At 35.6% G+C, this 21446-nt stretch overlaps 1 protein-coding gene across 1 annotated transcript in view; it reads left to right on the top strand.

The window, feature by feature from the left end:
* The window catches only part of LOC306863070 (LYR motif-containing protein 4A-like), a 49786-nt gene that overhangs the window by 13418 nt on the left and 14922 nt on the right, over nt 1-21446 (top strand). The window contains exon 2 of the mRNA XM_079406233.1: nt 850-970. Coding sequence (XP_079262359.1) covers nt 850-970 — 121 coding nt within the window. The remainder of the gene's footprint in view (nt 1-849; nt 971-21446) is intronic.

Genomic DNA, 21446 nt, shown 5'->3' with positions numbered 1-21446 from the left:
TCCCAGAATTCCCATTTCACATTTAATGTTTCTTCTTAGTTTTTTAATTTTTCTTATCAGTTGTGTTCATTAGGGTTTTATCTTGCATCTGATGTTGTTACATTAATGTTTGCATTATTTCACTCATCATGTGTCTTAAGATAATGTTGTTTAGTATTTGTGTTAGACACTGAATGTGCACCCTCTATATAAATATTTCCGTCCTCAGCTTGTGGAAAAGCTGTTTGTGATCATGTGACTTTCTCATCACCATCTGTTTTTGCATTTAAGTGTATTTCGATGGTAGAAAACAGATATTAGTTATTGAATAGGTTATGTTAACATCAGTTAATTTAATATTTTTTTTTGGTGAATTTAAGTCTATAAAACCAAAAATGTTGATCCTATATTTTTTTTACCATATAAAGTACTGTCAACCACAGCCCAGCAGCCATTTTACCATAAACCTTACAGATTTTTTTAAATGTATTTATTTATGTTTACAGTGTATGTTATTACAACAATCAGGGAATGAGCACCACATTGAGTTTATTTCACGTCTTATTCCACTTAATAACCCTTTTTAACATCAAGCTTGTTCCGTGCATTATTTTCTCATTCATGTGTGTTTCTGTATCAGACTAACATGGCAATAACTGTAAGCAATTCTAAACTTTTTGTGATTACTTTGCAGTTAAATGGCAAATTATGCAGAATCACTTTTTTGTGTGTTATTTTCAACAATAGCTGAATTAAAAAAAAACTTGAGTGACTTTTTTGGCCCGTTTGGCTCCCAAAATTTTGGCAGTGACTTTTGCAAGAGCAAGCAAATCCAAAACATCGAGTTGTTTTGATCTCTCGTTTCTGTAGGACGTACGCTCTGCGGCGGGTACGAGATGCCTTCAGGGAGAACCGGACAGTGGAAGATCCGAAAGTTGTGGAGGAGCTGCTGAACAGGGCCCGGGACAGTTTGGCCCTCATCCAAAGACAGGTACTGGTCCAAAATAGATGATGTGACCTGTGGATTCTGTAGAGTTTGTTGAGAAATCAGAAGAGATGGCTGACAACCCAGAACAACATTTTGTGCATGGTTCCCTTCTTCCCCTTGGGAAACATGGTAAGAAAAGTGGGTAAGATTTTAATGAAATGAAAAGGCTCAGCAAGGCTGCATTTGTTTGATAAAAAATATAGTAAAAACAGTAATATTGTGACTCTTATTTAGTTTATATAATAAGCAAGCAAAAATAAATAACTGTTTTCTATGTGAATATATTGTAAAATATAATTTATTTCTGTGATCAAAGCTGTATTTTCAGCATCATTACTCCAGTCTTCAGTGTCACATGATCTTCAGAAATCATTCTGATATGATTTGCTTCTCAAGAAACTTTTCTGATTATCATCCATGTTGAAAACATTGTTCTGCTTAACAGCATTTATTTAAAATGTATTTGCTGTCAAATGTATTGCTTATTTACTGATTGACAGTATTAATTTATTAAAAAAAACAACAACAACTTATTCTGAAAAATAAATGAATGGATGGATTTATGGCTGGACTCCAGTTAAAACACCAGCCATTCATTTATTTCCAAATAAGAAATCTCCAGCTTTATAATTTGACATGCATCAGATGTGTAGACCGGAAGCTGCTCGCAGGCGAAACTATTTGCATAGTATGATGAGAGAAACTGGAATCTGGTGCGCTGGACAGGTTCCTATTCAATCCATCACAGGCCTATGGATTATCATGCCGTTTCATTTCAAAGCTGCTAAAAGAACAGCCGTCTTCATCAAAGTTCATTTTCTCTGCTGGTGAAGGAGCAGTGGGCTTCGTCTTGTCTTCCTGTTCCTGTATAATTCACTGTATCCTCCTGAGGGAAGGAGGAAGTCATCTTCTGTCTGTCGCAGCTCCAGATGCATATATATGAACACCTGCTCGGCTCCCACCTGTGTGCTGGCATGTCCTGCGCACCACTAATGACCGCTGATGCCTCGCTGGCCTGCACTTTGTTCCCATAATTCCACTCCAATTCAGGGCAGCTCCATGGAGGACATGATTCTTATGATTTTGATATTTCTTCAGATTTAGTTTTTCTTCTAAGTTATTACCAGGGGCCTGAAATGAACACACGCCAAGTGTCAAATGTGAATGAAAATCTGCATTGGTGAGTATTTAAAACGGCGTTTCTCGCCAGTTGGCTGGTAATTGTTTATATTAATTCTAACATTGCCCGAGAACCTGATATGGTTAGCTTGATTATCAAATTGCAAAGACATTGCAATTATATAAACATGTGACCTGATGTGTATTGTGTTATTATGCGAGCCACTCATGATGACGCTTATAACATGCATTTGAAAACGCAGCATGAACGCGCCAAAACATCAACACATTTATAATGAGAACGGTTGCCAATAAAAGAGAAAATCTTCCGCAAAATAAAAGCTCTGTGGTTTTAACATTTGGAAGCAATGAAAAAACTAATATAAAAATATGAATTATTTTATTATTATCATCGGCTGGTGTGGCAACATGTTAGTATTAGACCTTGGGTAGAATACAAGTTTGAGTGAATTATGGCTATTTTTAAAGATTCTTTGTATTTGTATGAATATTTGTGGCTTAATCCTTCAAAAAACTTTTTTTTTTCTTTTAATTCTTGAAATAAGAAAACACAGATATTTTATGAGGAGCAGCACAAACAAAGGTTGGAGAAGAATATGAGGCACAGGGATAATTCGTCTCTTGTCTCGTACCAAAGGCATTGAGCTGTCCTTTGAAACCGAATCAAAGTACAGCCTTAGAGATCAGTCCATCATGCTGTCTGCATTAAGAGCTCCTGTCACCCTGACACTCTCAGCATGGGAATCAATGAAGTTAAACTTCCTGGGGATTTAAAACACCATCTTCAATGAGAGTTAGAGAGTCAGGCTCAGAAGAGCAGCTTTCACTCAATTTTGAGATTCAAGGCCCAAAACACAATCTATGCGAGTGCGTGAATGTAGATGCTTTTAGCAACGCAAGCTTGATTTCCAGCTTTTCTGCATTCCCTGTTTGAAGAAGAGCTTGTTGAGCAAGTTACTTAAAGTTAGTTAAACGTGTTGACATAATACTGCTTCAGGTTTTTGGCAGGCATACTGCCACAGTGTCTCAAGAATGCATGCGGGGTCCAAACGTTAGACCAGTTTTTTTAAACCTGTAAATTAACAGAATTGTAGGATTTAAAATAAAAATATAGGAACTATTTCTGATGCAGTATTCCTTGTGAATTTATTAATGAAGACCGGCTAATATTGCACTGTAATTGCCGTTGCAGATTATCTTTAATTTTACAGTGTCTGATAACCTATATGATAATTTGATAACAACGATAAAGAAATAAGAATAATTGGTCATTATTATTGTTATTATTATTATTATTTATTGCTGCTGTGGTTAAATAATTGCAACAGTAGCAAAAATATTTAGATTTATTATATTTAAAAAAAAATACAGTTATAATAATTGTTGTTGTTGCTCTCCTACTGATGTTATTTGTTATTATATGTAGATTTGTTCTTGAGTTTTGTGAGGAACTATTTATTCATGTTTTTGTTTTAAGCTGTCTAATTGATAATGTCCACATTTTACATTAATCTGCACTTTTTCTCACAATTATGACATTTTTTATGATTTTTTTCACTTATTAATTGCGTGGTATCAATTTAGATTGGCGAGATATAAATGCAGATCTTTCGTGATTTTTTTTTTTTTTTTTTCTTTTGCATATAAATAGTTTGATGTCAGTTTCAGGGCTCGCAAAATTTCGAAATCCCTTGTAGCCCTTTGGGGCAGGTACTCTTCAGATTTTGGTAGATTTCAAGAGATAAATTCAGATTTTTTCTCTGTGCATTGTGAGAAAAGCAGAAGCAGTTACCTTTTTTTAATTCTGTGTCAGAAATGGGCTTCCATAATTCGCACTATTGGCCTCAGACGTTTGTAGCTCCCTGCATGTACAGCGAGTGTGGCAGGCGTTCACAGATGCGCTTGCGTTCTTGTGTGGAGTGGTTTTGTGGAGTCACGGTGAGTGTCGGTGGTGTGTTGTAGTGTTTGAGGAGGTGCCTCTGCCGGTGACACTCTCAGCAGCGCAGCAGTCATCCAGCGCTCTGTTGACTCACACACATCACAGCACACAGACCCACGCCTCTCTCTGTTACACACACATACTGTACTCATAACGTCCCACTGTGTGTCGTGACACCGCCAGCATGCGTCCCGCCCTCCGCACACTCCCACAGCCCAGACTGGAGCACGCTTATGTCTTCTGCTCTTCTCTAGGAGTGTGGATCTCCTCCAATCCGTGAGTCACTGCTGCCCATCCACTCCTGCTCAGATGTCCTTTTCTGACACTCGCGGTTTGCTGTTCTTTCTCAATGTCTTTGTTCTTTTTATAGATGCCATACTTCTATCATCTTAAATGGTTTGTCCTATAAGACCATAACAACAAATCAGGCTTACATTAGATGTTCAGGCTAATGTCTCTTTATTAGAGGAAGTTTTATTGTATTGTATTTTATTGCAGTATTAATGATATCTGTAGACACCAAAGCGGAATTATGAGTATATTTTCTGCTGTGATTCCAACATAGTTCAAATTTCTACTGGCCCCAACACTATAGAGAGAGAGAGAATTTTTTTTTTTTTGCGTTTAAAACATAATTTCAATATGTTTAATGAGGTTAATGTTTACATTTATTTTTGTAATTTGCATCATTCAAGAGTTCTGGTTCAGTAACTATATATTTATTTATTTAAGGGAAAGAAATGTATAAAAAAAATACTTTTTATTAATATAATTATTATTATTTTATAGATTTTTTTTTTTTTTTTTTTTTTTTATAAATGCTGTTCTTTTGAACTTTATATTCATTAAAGAGTCCTGATGCATCATTGTTTCCACAAAAATATTCACCGGCACAACTGTTTTCAACATTGATAATAATCAGAAATGTTTCTTGAGCAGTAAATCAGTATATTAGAATGATTTCTGAAGATCATGTGACACTGAAGACTGCAGTAATGCTGAAAATACAGCTGCAGATCACAGAAATAAATTATATTTTAACACATATTCACATAGAAAACAATTATTTTCATCAAATATAAGGAGTCTAGGTGAGAATAAGAGACTTATTTCTAAAACATTTTAAAAACCCCAAACCTTTGAATGGCAGTTCAGTTTTGTGTTTTTGTGCATTATTGAACATTTGTTTCACTTTTTTTTATTAGGTAATGTCTTTACAAACAAACTTTGCAACAATAGCTGGAAATAATGTTATAATTATTGTGACCTGTCTTGAAGCTTGCATAAACACTTTTACTGAAATTCTTCTACAGTACGAGTAAAACATAACAGATTATGACTGATAATTTTATTCAACCAAATGTTTAAGTTTGCAAGGCGTAAAAATGCATATGCACAATTACAGCAATTCTGTGTATTTGGCAGCCATCTTGGTAATGCCTCAGACAGCTATTTCCTGGTTTTCTAGTCTGCAATGCATTGCATCCCATTTGTGGAAGCAGGAAAACTGTTTAACTCTAGGGGAGTTGTAAAATGAGCCTATTTTCAAAAAAATTGGAGTGTTCCTTTTAAAATATATGTACAAATAAAACAATCGAAACATCACAATTCCATTCTTGTTAGTATGCAAGACAAGTATTTATCTATCGTTTCTCAACATATTTGTGCTGTGATTTCATCAGTGCTGTCCAGCTGTGAGAGATCTGTCCTGAAGAGAGACTTAAAATATGACTGCTAAATTCTCTTGAGAGCCAGAGTCAACAATCAGGCTGTCGCTTTCTGCTCATTAATGCATTTGACATGACAGATCATTTATGTTGGTCTTCATTTTGAACATGGTGAGCAGACCTGGATGATTCGGAGATGAGTTCCAGACCGGATCAGGCTCATGATGGGAGTGAAGGAAAAGTGAAACAAATGAGTGGACAAAGATATGGCCAAGGGTTTTGTTGATTTCTTGTTGTCACTCACAATGTGATTTTATTCTTGGCCACAAGTGGTAGAAGAAATAGTTCAGCCAAAAATGTCAATTTGCTGAAAATGTACTCACCCTCAACTATCCAAGATGAGTTTGTTTCTTCAACAGATTTGGAGAAATGTAGCATTGCATCACTTGCTCTCCAATGGATGCTCTGCAGTGAATGGGTGCCGTCAGAATGAGAGTCCAAACAGCTGATAAAAACATCACAATAATCCACACCACTCCAGTCCATCAGTTAATGACTTGTGAAGCCAAAAGCTGCATGTTTGTAAGAAACAAATCCATCATTAAGATGTTTTAACTTCAAACTGTTGCATCTGGCCAAAATACGAGTCCTTAACCCATAGTAACGCTTCCACCAGTGAAAAAGTCCATCACCTGTTGTCTCTCACAACAAAGTCCACCAACATATTTTTTTTAGAGCTGTTTTGGTCTGTTTTCACTTGTAAACAGTGTTTGATCTGTGCAGATTTCTCACCTGATTCAGACCAGAAGCAAGAAGCAATGGTATTAAGTTAAAAACATCTTGATGGATTTATTTCTTACAAACTCGCAGCTTTTCACTTCACAAGGCAATGACTGATGGACTGGAGTGGTGTGGATTACTTGTGGATTATTGTATAAACTCGACGTATACTTCTTTGTGTTCATTTCCCCTTTAGCTCAGTTCTTACATAAAATCCTAAAAAAAGACAGAAGTGTTCTGTACTTTTCTGTGGGTATAACCCATGCTTTCACCCCATATAGGGCGTTGCATTCATTTTAGATGTTTTGGAAAAATTCCAATGTAATGTCATTTTATCTTTCTCTGTTCGATGACTTGCAGCAAATATGTTTTCCTCCCTATGGGATTGTGCATTTAGTTTTCTGTCGCCGTCTGAACCTCCCTCCAAATGCACAGATTCACATTTACAATACAAACACACACCTTCAAAGCCACTTTGTCTTTGATCCAGATCACATATGTATCTCGGATGTGAACAGTTCTTTTAGTGCGCTATAACACATGTGTTTGTGTATGTTGCTGTATGGTTGCCAAAGCAAGCCTGTCACAGCGCATGCGACGCCTCGGTGAGGATGTTGACTGTGTCTACGGCCATGACTTCCATCCACTTGTGTTTGAAATACAGTATTGATGTGATTTACCTCCTCAATGCTGAACAATCAATCTCCACTAACTACTGCTGAAGTACTCCGTGTCAAAACCTCTCTGCTCTTCTCATGCTATAGAGATGAAATCTGACTGCTAATGTGACTTATGGTCCACAGGATCTTTATACTCGCTGAACAGCCAGCAATAAATGTGTGGCCAGAGAATCAGCACGTTTTTTGCATTGCAATGTATTTTGTGTCAAAAATAAGAACGAGTGATAGATGAAACAATCTCAGTGTTATTCACTATCAATATAAAACCACTACTGTTCAGACATTTTGGGTCAGTGCTTTTTTTTATGTATTTATTTATTTGTTTGTTTGTTTTAAGGTTTCCACAAAACGTTTAAGCAGCACAATTGATAGTGATGTAATAATAATGATAAATCAGTATATTAGAAAGATTTCTGAAGATCATGTGACACTGAAGACTGGAGTAATGATGCTGAAAATACAGCTTTGCATCACAGAAATAAATTACATTTTAATATATATTCAAGTGTTTTTTTATTTAAGTAATATAATATATAATACTGAATATATTATTTCAATATATAATATTGAAATAATAAATAATATTGCTGTTTTTACTGCATTTCGGATCAAGTAGATGCCATTGAATTAATAAATGAATCTCATATTTCAATAATAACTGATAATAGTCCCAATATCAAAGTGAGTTCTTTCTACAGCCTTTTTTCTGCACATTTTTGATCCTTTTTCCCCACCTTTTGATCACAGTATTTGAAAGAAGAAACACAAAATCTCCACATTTCCTCCTGTATTTTACCACACCGTTAAGAAACTAGCGTCCTCATTGCAGCTTTTCAAACCACATCACGTCTCCTCCCAAGATAAAGGAGAGATATTTACCCGTTATGTTGGGTTGACGCCATTTCCCAAAAATAGCTTCCTCGATCCAGCAACAAATGTTGTATTGAATGCAGATCACAGATCTGTGAACAGTAATGTTTAGTGTTTACTGAGCTCTCAGTTACTGCTGTTAAACTGCATAAGTGTGACATATTTGAAGCTTTGACTTGAACTCAAAAGAAGACATTTTGAAGAGTGTGCCGGTCGCTCATTTATATGAAATTACAATAATTGGAGAGTATTTAAGTTTTGAAATGGATACGGGTTTTGAAAGAGATGTGAGGAATAAAATAAGTTCAATGTTAGGTATTATTATTCCTTTCTACGTTCCTGTTTATTGTAGCTGAACAACACTAAGCATGAATGCCGATTCTCATAGTCCACCCAGTCAATCAGCAGTGGCTAAACTCCCTGTTATCGATTGTGTTTCTGATTTCGCTCTTTGGTTTCAACGGCGGCTCAGATTGAGTTTCCTGAGCACTTCCTCTAGTGTTTCGCTATAATGCAGTCAAACACCTGTGGCAGTATTGCCTGTAAAATGCCAATAAAAGCAGAATGTTTCATAAAAAAAACAATGCTGTGCTGAGAGCTGAGCAAGCAGACGGAATGAATACAATCCCCTTCAGGGAACTGCTCGCCTCTTAATACAATGCATTTCTTTCTACACATCCCTGTGTTTATCTAACCTCTGCTTCAGCGCACAAAAGGAGAAATGAAAAGACTGTGGCAGGGGAACAAATGTGGTGTTTGTCTTTCTAAGCCTGTTTTGCTCTTATGTGTTTTTTTTTTTTCCTCATTGTCTCTCCTCCTCGCCTCATTTCATCTGTATTAGGCAGAGATGTTTTCTTTGGCCTATGTGCCTGTGAACTGTCCATGGTGCTGAATTGTGTTGCCTCTGTCCATGGTGCTGAATCTCCTGTTTAATCACGATAGCCCAGAGATACTGTAGTATGTTCATGTGACTCATGTTTTATTAATTATGATCCCAATATATTGGTCATTCTTTATTTAAGGGAGCTTTTATATCCCTTTAAAAGGATAGTTGACCTAAAAATGGCAAATCTGTCTTTATTTGCTGACCCTCATGTTGTTCAAAACTCTTCGCAGCTGACTTTTTGGGGAATTTGAAGAAGATTTTACTTAAATTTGAATTAAACGTTTGACTTCAATTTTAAAAATGTAAATTCTTATAATTTGTTTTGTTGTTTTATTTATTGACACCCCCCCCCCCCCCCACCCTTATTTTTTTTTTGGATTGCTTGATTGATTGATTGAATGATTGATTGATTGATTGATTGAATGATTGATTGATTGATTGAATGATTGATTGATTGATTGATTGATTGATTGATTGATTGATTGATTGATTGATTGATTGATTGATTTCTAAAGGATCATGTGACACTGTGACTGGAGTAATTATGCTGTAAATCACAGTGCTTTGATCACTGGAATAAATTACATTTCAAAATGTATTCACATAAGTTATTTTAGATTGAAATAATGTTTCACTATATTTGTTTTTACTGTATTATTCATCAAATAAATGCAGCCTTAATTAGCATAAGATAATTATTTCAAAAACCTATAAAAATGTGGACTCCAGTGGGCATTATTAAACAGTATATTTAAATAAGAACATGAACTGGAATGCATATGCTGTAAAAATATTATTTATAGTTATTTTATAGAGTATGTTTTACAAGAAAATACAATTTCAGTCTTTCTGATTAAAATGTTCACCTTAATTCAATCTGTTACTGGTTGTTCCTTTGTAATTATTTGTCAAATTTACTAGCAATTTCCCATTTTTTTCCGATGTAGTAGATTTTCAGCTTAACTTTACAAGTTTAGATCTTCTTAGTGAATCAGTCCACTACACATTACTTGAGAGCTTTATAAATGTCTACCTGCCTTAAGAGCAAATGGTGCAACTAAACTATGTACCAAGTTTGTCATTAACTAGTACTTACTAAAGCCACTTGTGTGAACTTTACCCTCTAATTCAAGAAAGACCTTATAATCGGCAACCAGATCATTATCCATAAGTAAAGATGGCAGCATACAGAACAAATGCCATTGAGATGAATGGAAATGCTAAAGAGCTTTCTACAGCTTGGCTTTCTTAATTTAAACATAGAAGAACTTCTGTCAAAAATGTACCCATGTCTCTCTGCTTTCCCTTATTCGTTTTCTCCTACTTTCTTTCATAAGCGTGTTTCCTCATTTCTTCATCTTGCTCACTTTCATTGCCGGTGAACAGGAGTGTGAAAGTAAAAAATACTTTAACATGTTTTTAATGAATTTCCAAGGGCTTTCGATTGGATTCCGGAGTGTTTGTTCCTTTTCCCGGAAATCTGCCGTCCTGCAGAGTGAACTCCGAAGACCTTCAGTATTGTGTTTAATTAGAGCTAGAGCTAAACTCTGCTGGAAATTACATTTACAGAAACCAGATTGCACTACCCGGCTGTAATTTGATCTATAGAGGTTTAGGCCAGACAAAAAGAGAAATAAGAACAATAGCATCTTCACCTTGCTACACTGATAATCAGTTGATAGCCTGATTTGTAGTTGAACTACTTACAATTACAAATAACTTGCATAACTCTACTGCAGAGGAACTCGCACTTTTTGGGGCACTCTGAGGACAGCAAGCAAACCCTCGAATCCTTTGGGCTTGCGGGTGGCGCACAGACAGATGGGGCTGATCCTGACTTTGCGCTTTAGCCACCCTCTGTTTCATATTCATTGCAGTTTTACTCTATTCTAATTCTTCTGTACCTCTGACATGCCGTGCCACCCCCCTGGGCTCTCCTGCTCAGCACTTTTTCACACCGTCACCAGCATATTGATTTGGTCTGTCTATTCATATCCCTCCCCAAAGAAACGGTCAGCTATTCAGAGGACATTGTCTCGCATTTCTATTGTTTGTTGATTTTAATCATAAACGGGGAACAGAAACAGTAGAAAGATCTACACTATAAATACATTTGCTCAGTGTTATAAAACTAAAGCAATTCACAATCAGATATGGGCAAAATGCATTAATGATTAGATTGATTTTTGTTGCAGTGCATTGCAAAATAGAATTGTGGGTTTACTTATCTATTTATTAACTTTTTTCAGTGTTTTACTTTATTTATTTCATAAATGTAAACAAAATTGTATGCTTAGACAAAGGGGGGAAAACTATTTTGCCATTGGAATAAAAAAAATAAAAATTATTGTATATAAATAGTATAATATCTTATAAATTATTAGTATAATTATATTTTAAAAGTCATGTAAAAATTACAAAGTCATTTTGTAAAGAAAGAAAAATAATAAATGTGAAATGAATGTATTTTGTTTAGGTATTTTTAGATATTCTGTTTAGATATGCTATTATATACACTGCAAAAACAAATGTGTCTTGTTCTCATACAAAATCTAAACATATTAAATCAAGACACACTTACTTGAGAAGCAAAATGACCTAAGATATTACATTTAGAATTTATAAAAGTGAGTTTATGCCAATAGGGTTGTTGATTGTTTTGATTTTGAATTAAGATTGTTTTTTTTTTTTTTAGATATTTTCCTTATTTTAGGCTTAAACTCACTTAATTTTAATATTAAGAGTTAATATCTAGTCATTTTGCTTTTCAAGTAATTGTATCTTGATTTTAGATTGCTTAGATATTTGTGGGAAAAAAGACAATAATAAATAAATTACTTTTTTTTTTTTTTTTCTTGTTTTTGCACGGTGCATAACAATAGTAAGTTGTAAAACAAAACAAGAAAGTCTTCACTTGTCCCAGTGATTCACAGTCTGGATTTGAAGCTGTCATTGCACATCTGAAGCACAGGTTGATGAATAGCAGTGGTTATTCCAGCTGTGTTAAGGGCAGCTATGGTGTAATAACTTCATAAGTTTTTTACGGCACTAATAACTCCGTCTGTTTTCCCAGGAGAGTGGTGCGCTTGATGGATGTGTGACTGTAATGAATGCTGTGGAAACAGGAGTAGCATCTATGAAAATCCACTCTGACCCTGACAGGAATCTCACTCAGAAAGGTTTTTGTTAAATATAAAAACTGTGGAGTTGTATTGTCATGCTTATTACCTGAGAAAACAAACTTGCTAAGCTCCAGATGCAGGTAAATCAGCTTTGAATTAAAAAGCGTCGACTGGTAAGAACTGCAAATCTTTAAAAGACAGGAGGCTACTATGGCAAATGGGATTTAAAAAGTGATTCATTCTCCAAAAACAGTTAAGAGGTCTGTAGGTTGAAGCTGAGAATCCATTATTTGGACAAACAGGTACAATAGCTTTGCCCCAAAAATCTCGCTATTGGTTGAGCAGATATACGTCAGGCCACTCAAACAAACAGATTGTTGTTTGGTTTGGTGCTGCTGAAAGTGCAAAAATTACACCGTTTGACTTAAATCTAAGACCGATACATCTTCTAACAAAGTTTAGCTCAAGGAACTTTATTTAGCTTGCTATCTATGCATTTTTCAGAATTCTGCATTGTTTGGCTTTTTTGCTGAAAGAAAAAACAATCTAAATGATAGGTGACTCAAGATCTGGGATGTTTGCATAGTTACTGGGATTTTCACGCACAACCATCTCTAGGGTTTACAGAGAATGGTCCGAAAAAGAGAAAATATCCAGTGAGCGGCAGTTGTGTGGAAGAAAATGCCTTGCTGATGTCAGAGGTCAAAGGAGAATGGGCAGACTGGTTAGAGATGATAGAAAGGCAACAGTAACTCAAATAACCACTCGTTACAACCAAGGTATGCAGAATACCATCTCTGAACACACAACACGTCGAACCCTGAAGCAGATGGGCTACAGCAGCAGAAGACCACACCGGGTGCCGCTCCTGTCAGCTAAGAACAGGAAACTGAGGCTACAATTCGCACAGGCTCACCAAAATTGGACAATAGAAGATTGGAAAAATGTTGCCTGGTCTGATGAGTCTCTATTTCTGCTGCAACATTCAGATGGTAGGATCAGTATTTGGCGTAAAGAACATGAAAGCATGGATCCATCCTGCCTTTGTCTCAACGGTTCAGGCTGGTGGTGGTGGTGTAATGGTGTGGGGGATATTTTCTCGGCACAATTTGGGCCCTTTAGTACCAATTGAGCATTGTTTAAACGCCACAGCCTACCTGAGTATTGTTGCTGACCATGTCGGTACTAGCACGGTGTGCCTAATAAAGTGGCCAGTGAGTGTGTATGTACAGTATGTGTATACATGCATGTGTATGTGTGTGTGTGTGTGTGTGTGTGTGTGTGTGTGCATATATACACACATACATATATGTAATACAAAACAAGAAAATATTCACTTGTCCCAGTGATTCACAATCTGGATTTATATATACATGTGTATATATATATTTTTTTTTTAATAAGGCAGTGAAATGATCTTATGAAAACATAGTAATAATAACAGTGTACGAATTCATACAAATTTGCCAACAATTCACGAAAACCTAAAATAGTTAGGAATAGCCATGAGTGTGTTGAATTTGCTTTTTGAGTGAAAACTCTTATATTTTTATGTGGTGGTCTGATCAGAGATCCAGGACTACTTTTAAAACCTCCTTAATGTCTTTATACACCATAAATATGAGTGAGCGTCCCTCCCACCCTCTCCACATGAATACTAATGAACATCGCTGAGCGGTCAGGAAATCATCCTCATAAAAATCATCCTGATGAAGGTTGGGTAACTTGGCAAGTTCAGATTAATGACTTAATAGTTCCTGAAGTCCTAAAGGCCACTTGCAGTTTTTCCATTATTCTTTTGTTTAAAGGTGATGTATGTCATTTTTGATGTTGAAATACTTTCTCCTGTCCCAACTAAAAGGGATTCAAAAATGTGCATTCGGTCATCATTTACTCACCCTCAGGTCAATCCACACCTGAATGACTTTCTTCTCTTTTGATTGCATACAGGTACATCTCAAAAAATTAGAATATTGTGAAAAACATTTTTTTTGTAACATTTCAAAAAGTGAAACTTTCATTTATTTTAGATTCATTACATGTAAAGTAAGACATTTCATGAATTTTTTATACTCACGTTCATGAGATCGGATTGGAGGCCTATCATGACATAACCAGGTTAGATATCCAAAGCAACACTTTTTATTACCATTTGTACCATGATTCAATGTCCTAAAAACTAGGCCATTTTTTAACTTAAAGCAAAGTATAAGTCTGTTTGGGAACAAACTTCTTGGCAGTCCATTTCCGTTTGGGTTTTTCACAACGGAAAGTTTAGTCAGTCCTCCAGAGTTTAGGAATGACGAGTTGATTTGTGTTTGTTGTTTACTCTGTGAGGGGGATTGTGGGGAAGCAGAATGCTGTTTTTCCCCTTTATACTTGCATTTGTTTCCTAGCGTGAGTCTGCGATTGCGTGTGTGGCTCTGAGGGTTTGATCGCTCACAGCATCATGCGCAGCAGGTGTTCCCCTGACCTTCATATATCTCTCTTCCCTCCGTCTTTAATCCTGCCCAAAACCCCCTGTTGACGTGCGCTGATCCATTCAATTTTCTGCTTTGCTTCCCTGTTAGCAGCACAGATTCATGGATGCATCATCTGCATATTAGAAATCTGAAGAGCGCCGTTCACACACTCTGTCATTGCGATTAAACGCGTCCCGGACAGAAGATGACGAATTAAATCCCTCTAATGCTTCAGAGCCCTGAGTGCTGTCGTCAGCTCTGAGATGTTTTGAGATGGAGTGTAATGCTGAGCGATTGGATTGTCTTGTTATTTGTGTTGTTAGCGTAAGCACGGTGTCATCAGTGTCTCGTGGTGCTGGACGGCTCTGAGTATTAGCTCTAATAGAAGGGCATTTTGCAATGATTTGTAGAGATTGCCAGACAAACAGTAACAGACTGTTCAATCGGCCTCTTTATTTGAGACATGATCATGTCAGTCATTCTTTATCGCTCTCTCTTTTTCCTAACACATATTTACCATTGTCTGTCCAGGTATCAAAGTTACCTAGTAGAGTAAAATGGTGGTATTTTGCTATTAGCCATGTTTTTCATAAAATTTCATGAAGTAACAAAGTACAATATACTGGTAATACTTTCTTTTCTTTTCTTTTTTGTCATGGTAAAGCTACTTTTGGACATATATCATGGCATGTTTTTAGACATGTACTATAGAAATACTATGGTTTTGATTGTGGTACCATGATAATACAAGGTTATTTGGTAATATCTTAGTTTTTTCGACATAGTAGCATGCCAGCAGTGTTAGGGGTAGCTCATTACAAGTAATGCAAGTTACATAATCAGATTACTTTTTCAAGTAACTAGTAAAGTTATGCATTACTTTTATTTTATTTTTTTGCTCATCTCATCTCACCTGCACAAAAACAGATTCAGATTTCCACAAAATGAATAAAAACAGTGAGATGCAAACTTTTTTGACTATATAGAACCTTTTCTGCATTTGAAAGTTTCCATGGATGTTCAGGGTTCTTCATTGATGCCAATAAAGAAACTTTATTTTTAAGAGTGTAGCATCTTTCATGCTGATCTTCGATGATCCATTTCAACCATACTAAAAAGCAAGAATGACTTTAGATAAACATAACATTTAAAAAAAATACATATTGCTGAAGATACATATAACTATATCTAGATCCATCCACTCCTTCCTTCGGCCTGAGGTGTACTTATTTCACTTTTGGTGTGAAAGGACTTTTACATTTGACAAAAATATTACTTTTTGTATTAAAAACAAACAAGCAAGCCCAGCCTAGATGAACAAAATGTATGCAAAAGTAATGCAAAAGATTGTAACGTTATTACTTATTTTTTAGGGAGTAAAACAATATTGTAATGCATTACTTTTAAAAGTAACTTTCCCCACCACTGCGTGCTAGTGCCACATTTGCACATCTCTAGGATTACCATGGTTTTGTACTATGGTAATTCCCTAGACATGTTGTCAGAAGACTTTTGGACATACAGTAGTACCATGGTAAAATCGTGAAAATTGGCTGTTGTTGGTATTTTTTTTTTTTTTTTTTACATGGTACTATGGTAATACCACATTTTGGACATCTATCATAGAAATACAATGCTTTGGATATTGAATCATGGTAGTACCCTTTTTTATACTGTTTTTGGACATGGCACCATGGTAATACTGTGTTTTTTGGACAGCACCATGGACATCTCCCATAGAGGTACGGTGGTTATGGGTTTTGTAGCATGGTAATACCCTGTAAGTGTGTATATAAGTGTGTGTATGTGTATAAGTGTGTGTATAAATATGATTTTCTTTTGTGGCATCAGTTTGTTGTGTCCTGAAAACTAATAGGTATGAGTGTTTCCTCTGTCCTGTTTCTCATTCACATACGCACTCATTTGTTTTCATGTTCTCATTCTCTGTCATCATCTTTCACTCGCTGCTTGGCATCTTCTCGCTCTCGCGCTCTTTTATCCTCCCGGGAGATGATCTTCTCAGTCTACATCTCCGTCTGTCAGATATTACATACTTCATTGCTGCTGCATAAGTGCTGCTCTGTGAATCTTCTGGAAGAGTCTCGCGTCTTTATTTTACATTTGCTTCAGTGAAGATCCCTGTAGGTGCATCCAGGAGCCTTTCAACAGTAAAATTGCAAAAATGTATATCACTACTGAAAATAGTTGACAGTAAATGTCCTTAATGATGTATTGGCTAAACAAAAAGGATACATTTTGAATTTTATTGATAGTACTGGTCACTCCTTTCCATGGAATTACAAATAAAATCAAAATATCCGTTAAGAACTAACAGAATCAGCCTGATATGTGAAGGAATCATTCTGACCAATTCTGTGAATCAACGGATTCTTTGAGGCTTTTAGTGAATAATCGGTTACATTTTTGTGCATTCCTCCAAAAAAGGTATTGCTTTTACAATTGATTAATTTAATTAATATGTCTTTGTATTATAATGTATTCATTACTCTTCTTATTATTTATTAATATATTTGTTTTGATTATTGTTATTTTATGAATAGTTTATTATTATTGTTATTTTTGTGTGAGAGAGAGATTTTGGAGCTTTAGTGGCCAAAATATTTTTCAAAAATTTACTTCCCAGAGAAGAAAAAATTCTAAGTTTGGAGTAAATGATGACAGAATATGAATTTTTCGGTTTAATTAAAATTCAGTAGTATTTTTTTATTTTTTTTTCACAGTATCATTTGAAGGCATTTCAAATTGTAATTTATAATTTAATAAATGAATGCTCACAAAATTGTTGACTAACAGTTAAATATTTAACCAAAATATTGCATATAGTCTTTCAAAATGCTGGAAATAAAATGTGACTTTTTTTTAAATCCAATTAATCACAGAAACGAGCAGCAGATTTATCAGTTATCCATACAGTTGTCAGCAGCAGCTCTCTCTATTCATCTCCGTTTGGTTTTCTGCATCAGAATCCTTAATTCCTCCGTCTGTGTGTCGTCTCGCTGCCTTGCTCTCCTCCAGAGCCGTGGGGGATCAGATGGCCTTTTAGCCCGACAGTAATGCGGTCAGCTCCTCGTGTTCACCGGGGACCGGAGCATGTCTGCCAGTCCTCATTGATTACAGCCACTCGACGAGATGGGATTTCAAGCATGTGTCTGCTCTTATAGAGTAACACGCAGAAACTTCCCTCCCAAACACTCTCTCTCAGAGAAATGAGAGGCTTTCGCAGATGCTAAACGCCCCGTGCTCACAGAAGTAAGTTTGTAAGAGCAGTAGGAGGGGAAAAAAGTTGGAACAATGTGAATTGAATTGGCCATTATATGGGCTGGCTATTTTTAGTGCGGCAGCAGCAGAGGATCACCACGTCTCCCTCTCGCTCTGTGTTTTTTTTTTTATCCGTCTGAGGAAACTCTGAAAGCGCTCGGCTGGGTTTCTCTGACTCCAATTAAACAGAGAGTGTGGAGTGTGATGAGCTATGAGGACCAGACGCTTTCTACTCGCCTCTCTCATGCTGCAGAGGAGCTGTCCTTATTCCATTCATCTCACACCCGTGTGTGTGTGTGTGTGTGTGTGTGAGAGGAGGGATTTCTCCTTGAATCATAATGGTACATTGTGTGTACATGCACAGTGAGAGTGTTTCAATACAATGGCAAAACAGTGGTTTTCTAATTTTAATCAAAAATTTGATTTTCGAACTTTCTAATTCCACTAAAATATGAAGCAGCACAACTGTTTACAACACTGATAATAATCAGAAATATTTCTTGGGCAAATCAGCATATTAGAATATACTAATAATGCATTTTAAACTATATATTTTATTTATTTGTATTTTGTTTTATTATAATATTTTTCATGATTTTTGGAGCTTTAGTGACCAGAGAAGAACAAATAATTAAAGATATTGTGACAGAATGTTCATTTTTGGGTTTAAGTAAAATTAACTATTAACTTCAAAGTGCCTTTTTTGTTCTGTTTCAAATTATATATAATTGAATAAATTAATGCCCACAAAATTGCTGAAAATAAATATTTAACCAAAAGTTGCATATTTTTGCCAATTAAATGGAATACTCGTGTAGTTTGACATTTTTTATAAAACAAATAATTCCTCTTTTGTGTTACTTTTCTTTTTTCTTGCAATTCTGAGATTTTTGAGTATATATCTCACAGTTCTGAGTTTAAATCTGTCGATTATGACTTTTTATGCTAAAATTCTAAGTTTACATCTCGCAATTCTTTTTTTTTTTTTTTGGTCTTCCAAAGGATTAAAAAAAAAAAAATTTTTGACTAATTTTTTTGTCACAATTGAGTTTATATCTTTAGCAATTCTGATGTTTTTTTGTTTGTTTGTTTTTTCTCTGAATTGTGAGATATAAAGTCAGAATTGCAACATTTATAAATAAAGTGAACATCTATATCATTATATCTAAAAATTTGAAAATATATTTTAATTTATAAATCTGCTGGTTATTTCTTCGATTAACTGGATTTAAAAATTTTCAAAATTATTACTTTTTTCATGTTTACACATCAGTTTTTGTAAAGGGTAATATCTACCATGATAACACTATGGTGAGTGTTTTATGTACAGTAGTATATGAATACGATTCCCCTTCATTACTGTGGCATTCTGATACCATCACTGTTCCATAATACCACTGCAGTAGTATTTTATAAGGTTTAATGGTCTTTCTCTACTCTTTTATTTGCTATTATAATGGGCACATTAGAGCAGTACTGTCCTACCGAGGCCCTGCGGGCATAAAGATGCTACAATCTTTAAAATAATTTGCAACAATGCAGATTTCATTCGATTTCATGTTGCAGTTTTGGCCACTAATCCCAGTTGCTGTCATTTGCTCTGTGGCAGGAGTGTCTTTGACTACAGAAGGAAGCGGAGCTGCTTTAAAGGTCATCCGTCCCGCAGGGCCTGTGGAGAGTCTCTGATAAAGTCGCCTCATTGCTCCACGCCGTCAGCTTTTAAAGGTAACTGCCTCCGCAGGAGTGAGAGGCTTGTTAAAGCCGCTGACGGGGGACTCGTTTCCGCACGCTTTTATATATAATTCATTATTCATCAGAACACAGCAAGAAGGGCTGACTTTAATTTGGAGTTTACAGGCTTAGCCGGGTATATATATGATATAAACAACATCCATTACATCTGTATGAAACGCACGACAGCTGAAGCGGTGCTGTTATGGTGGACCGATCTTAACAAGGAGGTTTTCACTTAAGCGTTAGCTTGTGCATCTGCTTCTGTGGATATTGGACTGTCAGCATCGCTGAAATATGCTGTATGACAATTCCCTAGAAACCCTAGTATAACTGCATATATTTGCCAGGATATGTGTATTGAAAGGAGGCATGTAGGAAGCATGATTTTCCTTTTCTTTTGGATTTGATGTAATATGTAGACATAATTTAAATATCCGTTTTCCCCCACACACTGGTCTATTCTGCCATAAACTATATCAGAGCATAAACCAGGATAAAGTAGACCAGATTGTATGCAAATAGTAGTCTAAAGTGTGGCTATGTTAGTTTGTTTGTTTGTTTAGTTTTAGTTTAGTTTGTTTATGAATGAATACATGCATTTATTTTATTGTTTATTTATGGTAAAGTTAGTAGCAATAATAATAATATTAATAGTAGTAGTAGTAGTATGTTATAATATGATATTATTTAAATAAGTCATAATATATACTATATATATATATAAAATTATTATTATGAGCTATTGATTGAGTGATTGATTGATTGATTTTTATTTATTTGAATAAATAAATATATTTATGTAAAATGTAGTAGTAGTATAAAATTATATAAAATTATTGTTATGCTTTATATTAATTTTTTATTTTATTTTGTAGTATTTTATTTTATTTTTATTTATTTTTTACAGTGACATGCTAATATGATAGCTTTTTTGGTTAGCCAAACATAAGAGGTTATTTGTATAATATATAAATATATATTCATTTATTTTAGTTTTTTTGTTTGAATAAAGTATTTATGTTAAAGGTAATAGTAGTAGCAATAATAAGAATTATAATAGTTAGAATATCTTAATTTTATAAGGTGAATTCAGGTTAATTGAGACTTTCCCAGTCCTCTGAAAGGCAAAAAGCGTCCCAGTTTACCTGAATTCACCTAAATGACCACTATGCTTTGTTGTGATGAGCAGTCTTGTTTCGTGCCAAACATATGAATGCAAGATGACTGCATGACCAAAGGATTATAATAACTTTCATTAAGCGTCTGAATGTGATTGGTCAATTCCAAACATACTCCAGAAGTGTAGAGGTGTATACGAGCCCTAGGGTGATGTAGGGAGCCTGTACTCCTCTAGTTTATTTTGCGTTGCGTCTTGTTTGAGTTTTTGGGCGTCTTGCTGAAGGGCTGCACATCCACTGAATGTCAGTTCAGAGCCTTCATGCAGTATGTATTAAACGGCTGCTTAATGCAGGCAGCCCATGGACTGCATAATGCATGATGGGATGAGGCCGGTGTCCTCATGAAACGCTCACATCGCACCTCAGGACCGGCGCGGGAAGCTTTCCACCTCAGTAGTGGCCTTTCCCTGCAGATGACCCGAGAGAGACACACATGTAGCCGTTCATAGATCTGAGGACTCGCGCTCATATTTCCATTGACCTGCTTCAATATACACACTCCTGCCCCAGGAATGACCTTTCCCCAGTATATTATGTCTAAAGGAAGGTTAAGAGGGGAATGTAGTCATATTCTGCCTTTCTATACAGCAGAGAGCAGAATCTGTAAATGGTTTTGGCGTGATGTGACTTTCTGAGTGTATTTACACGGCAGTATCAGCTAAAGTTACAAGTGAGCAGCTGTTCTCGCTTATCTAAAGTCAGGGACTGCAATCTCTGTTGTTAAATATTTAGTGTGATGTTA

The sequence above is a fragment of the Barbus barbus genome, assembly GCF_936440315.1.
Source record: "Barbus barbus genome assembly, chromosome: 44".
In the NCBI taxonomy this organism is placed as follows: domain Eukaryota; kingdom Metazoa; phylum Chordata; class Actinopteri; order Cypriniformes; family Cyprinidae; genus Barbus; species Barbus barbus.
This window is presented reverse-complemented; position numbering and strand designations above follow the sequence as displayed.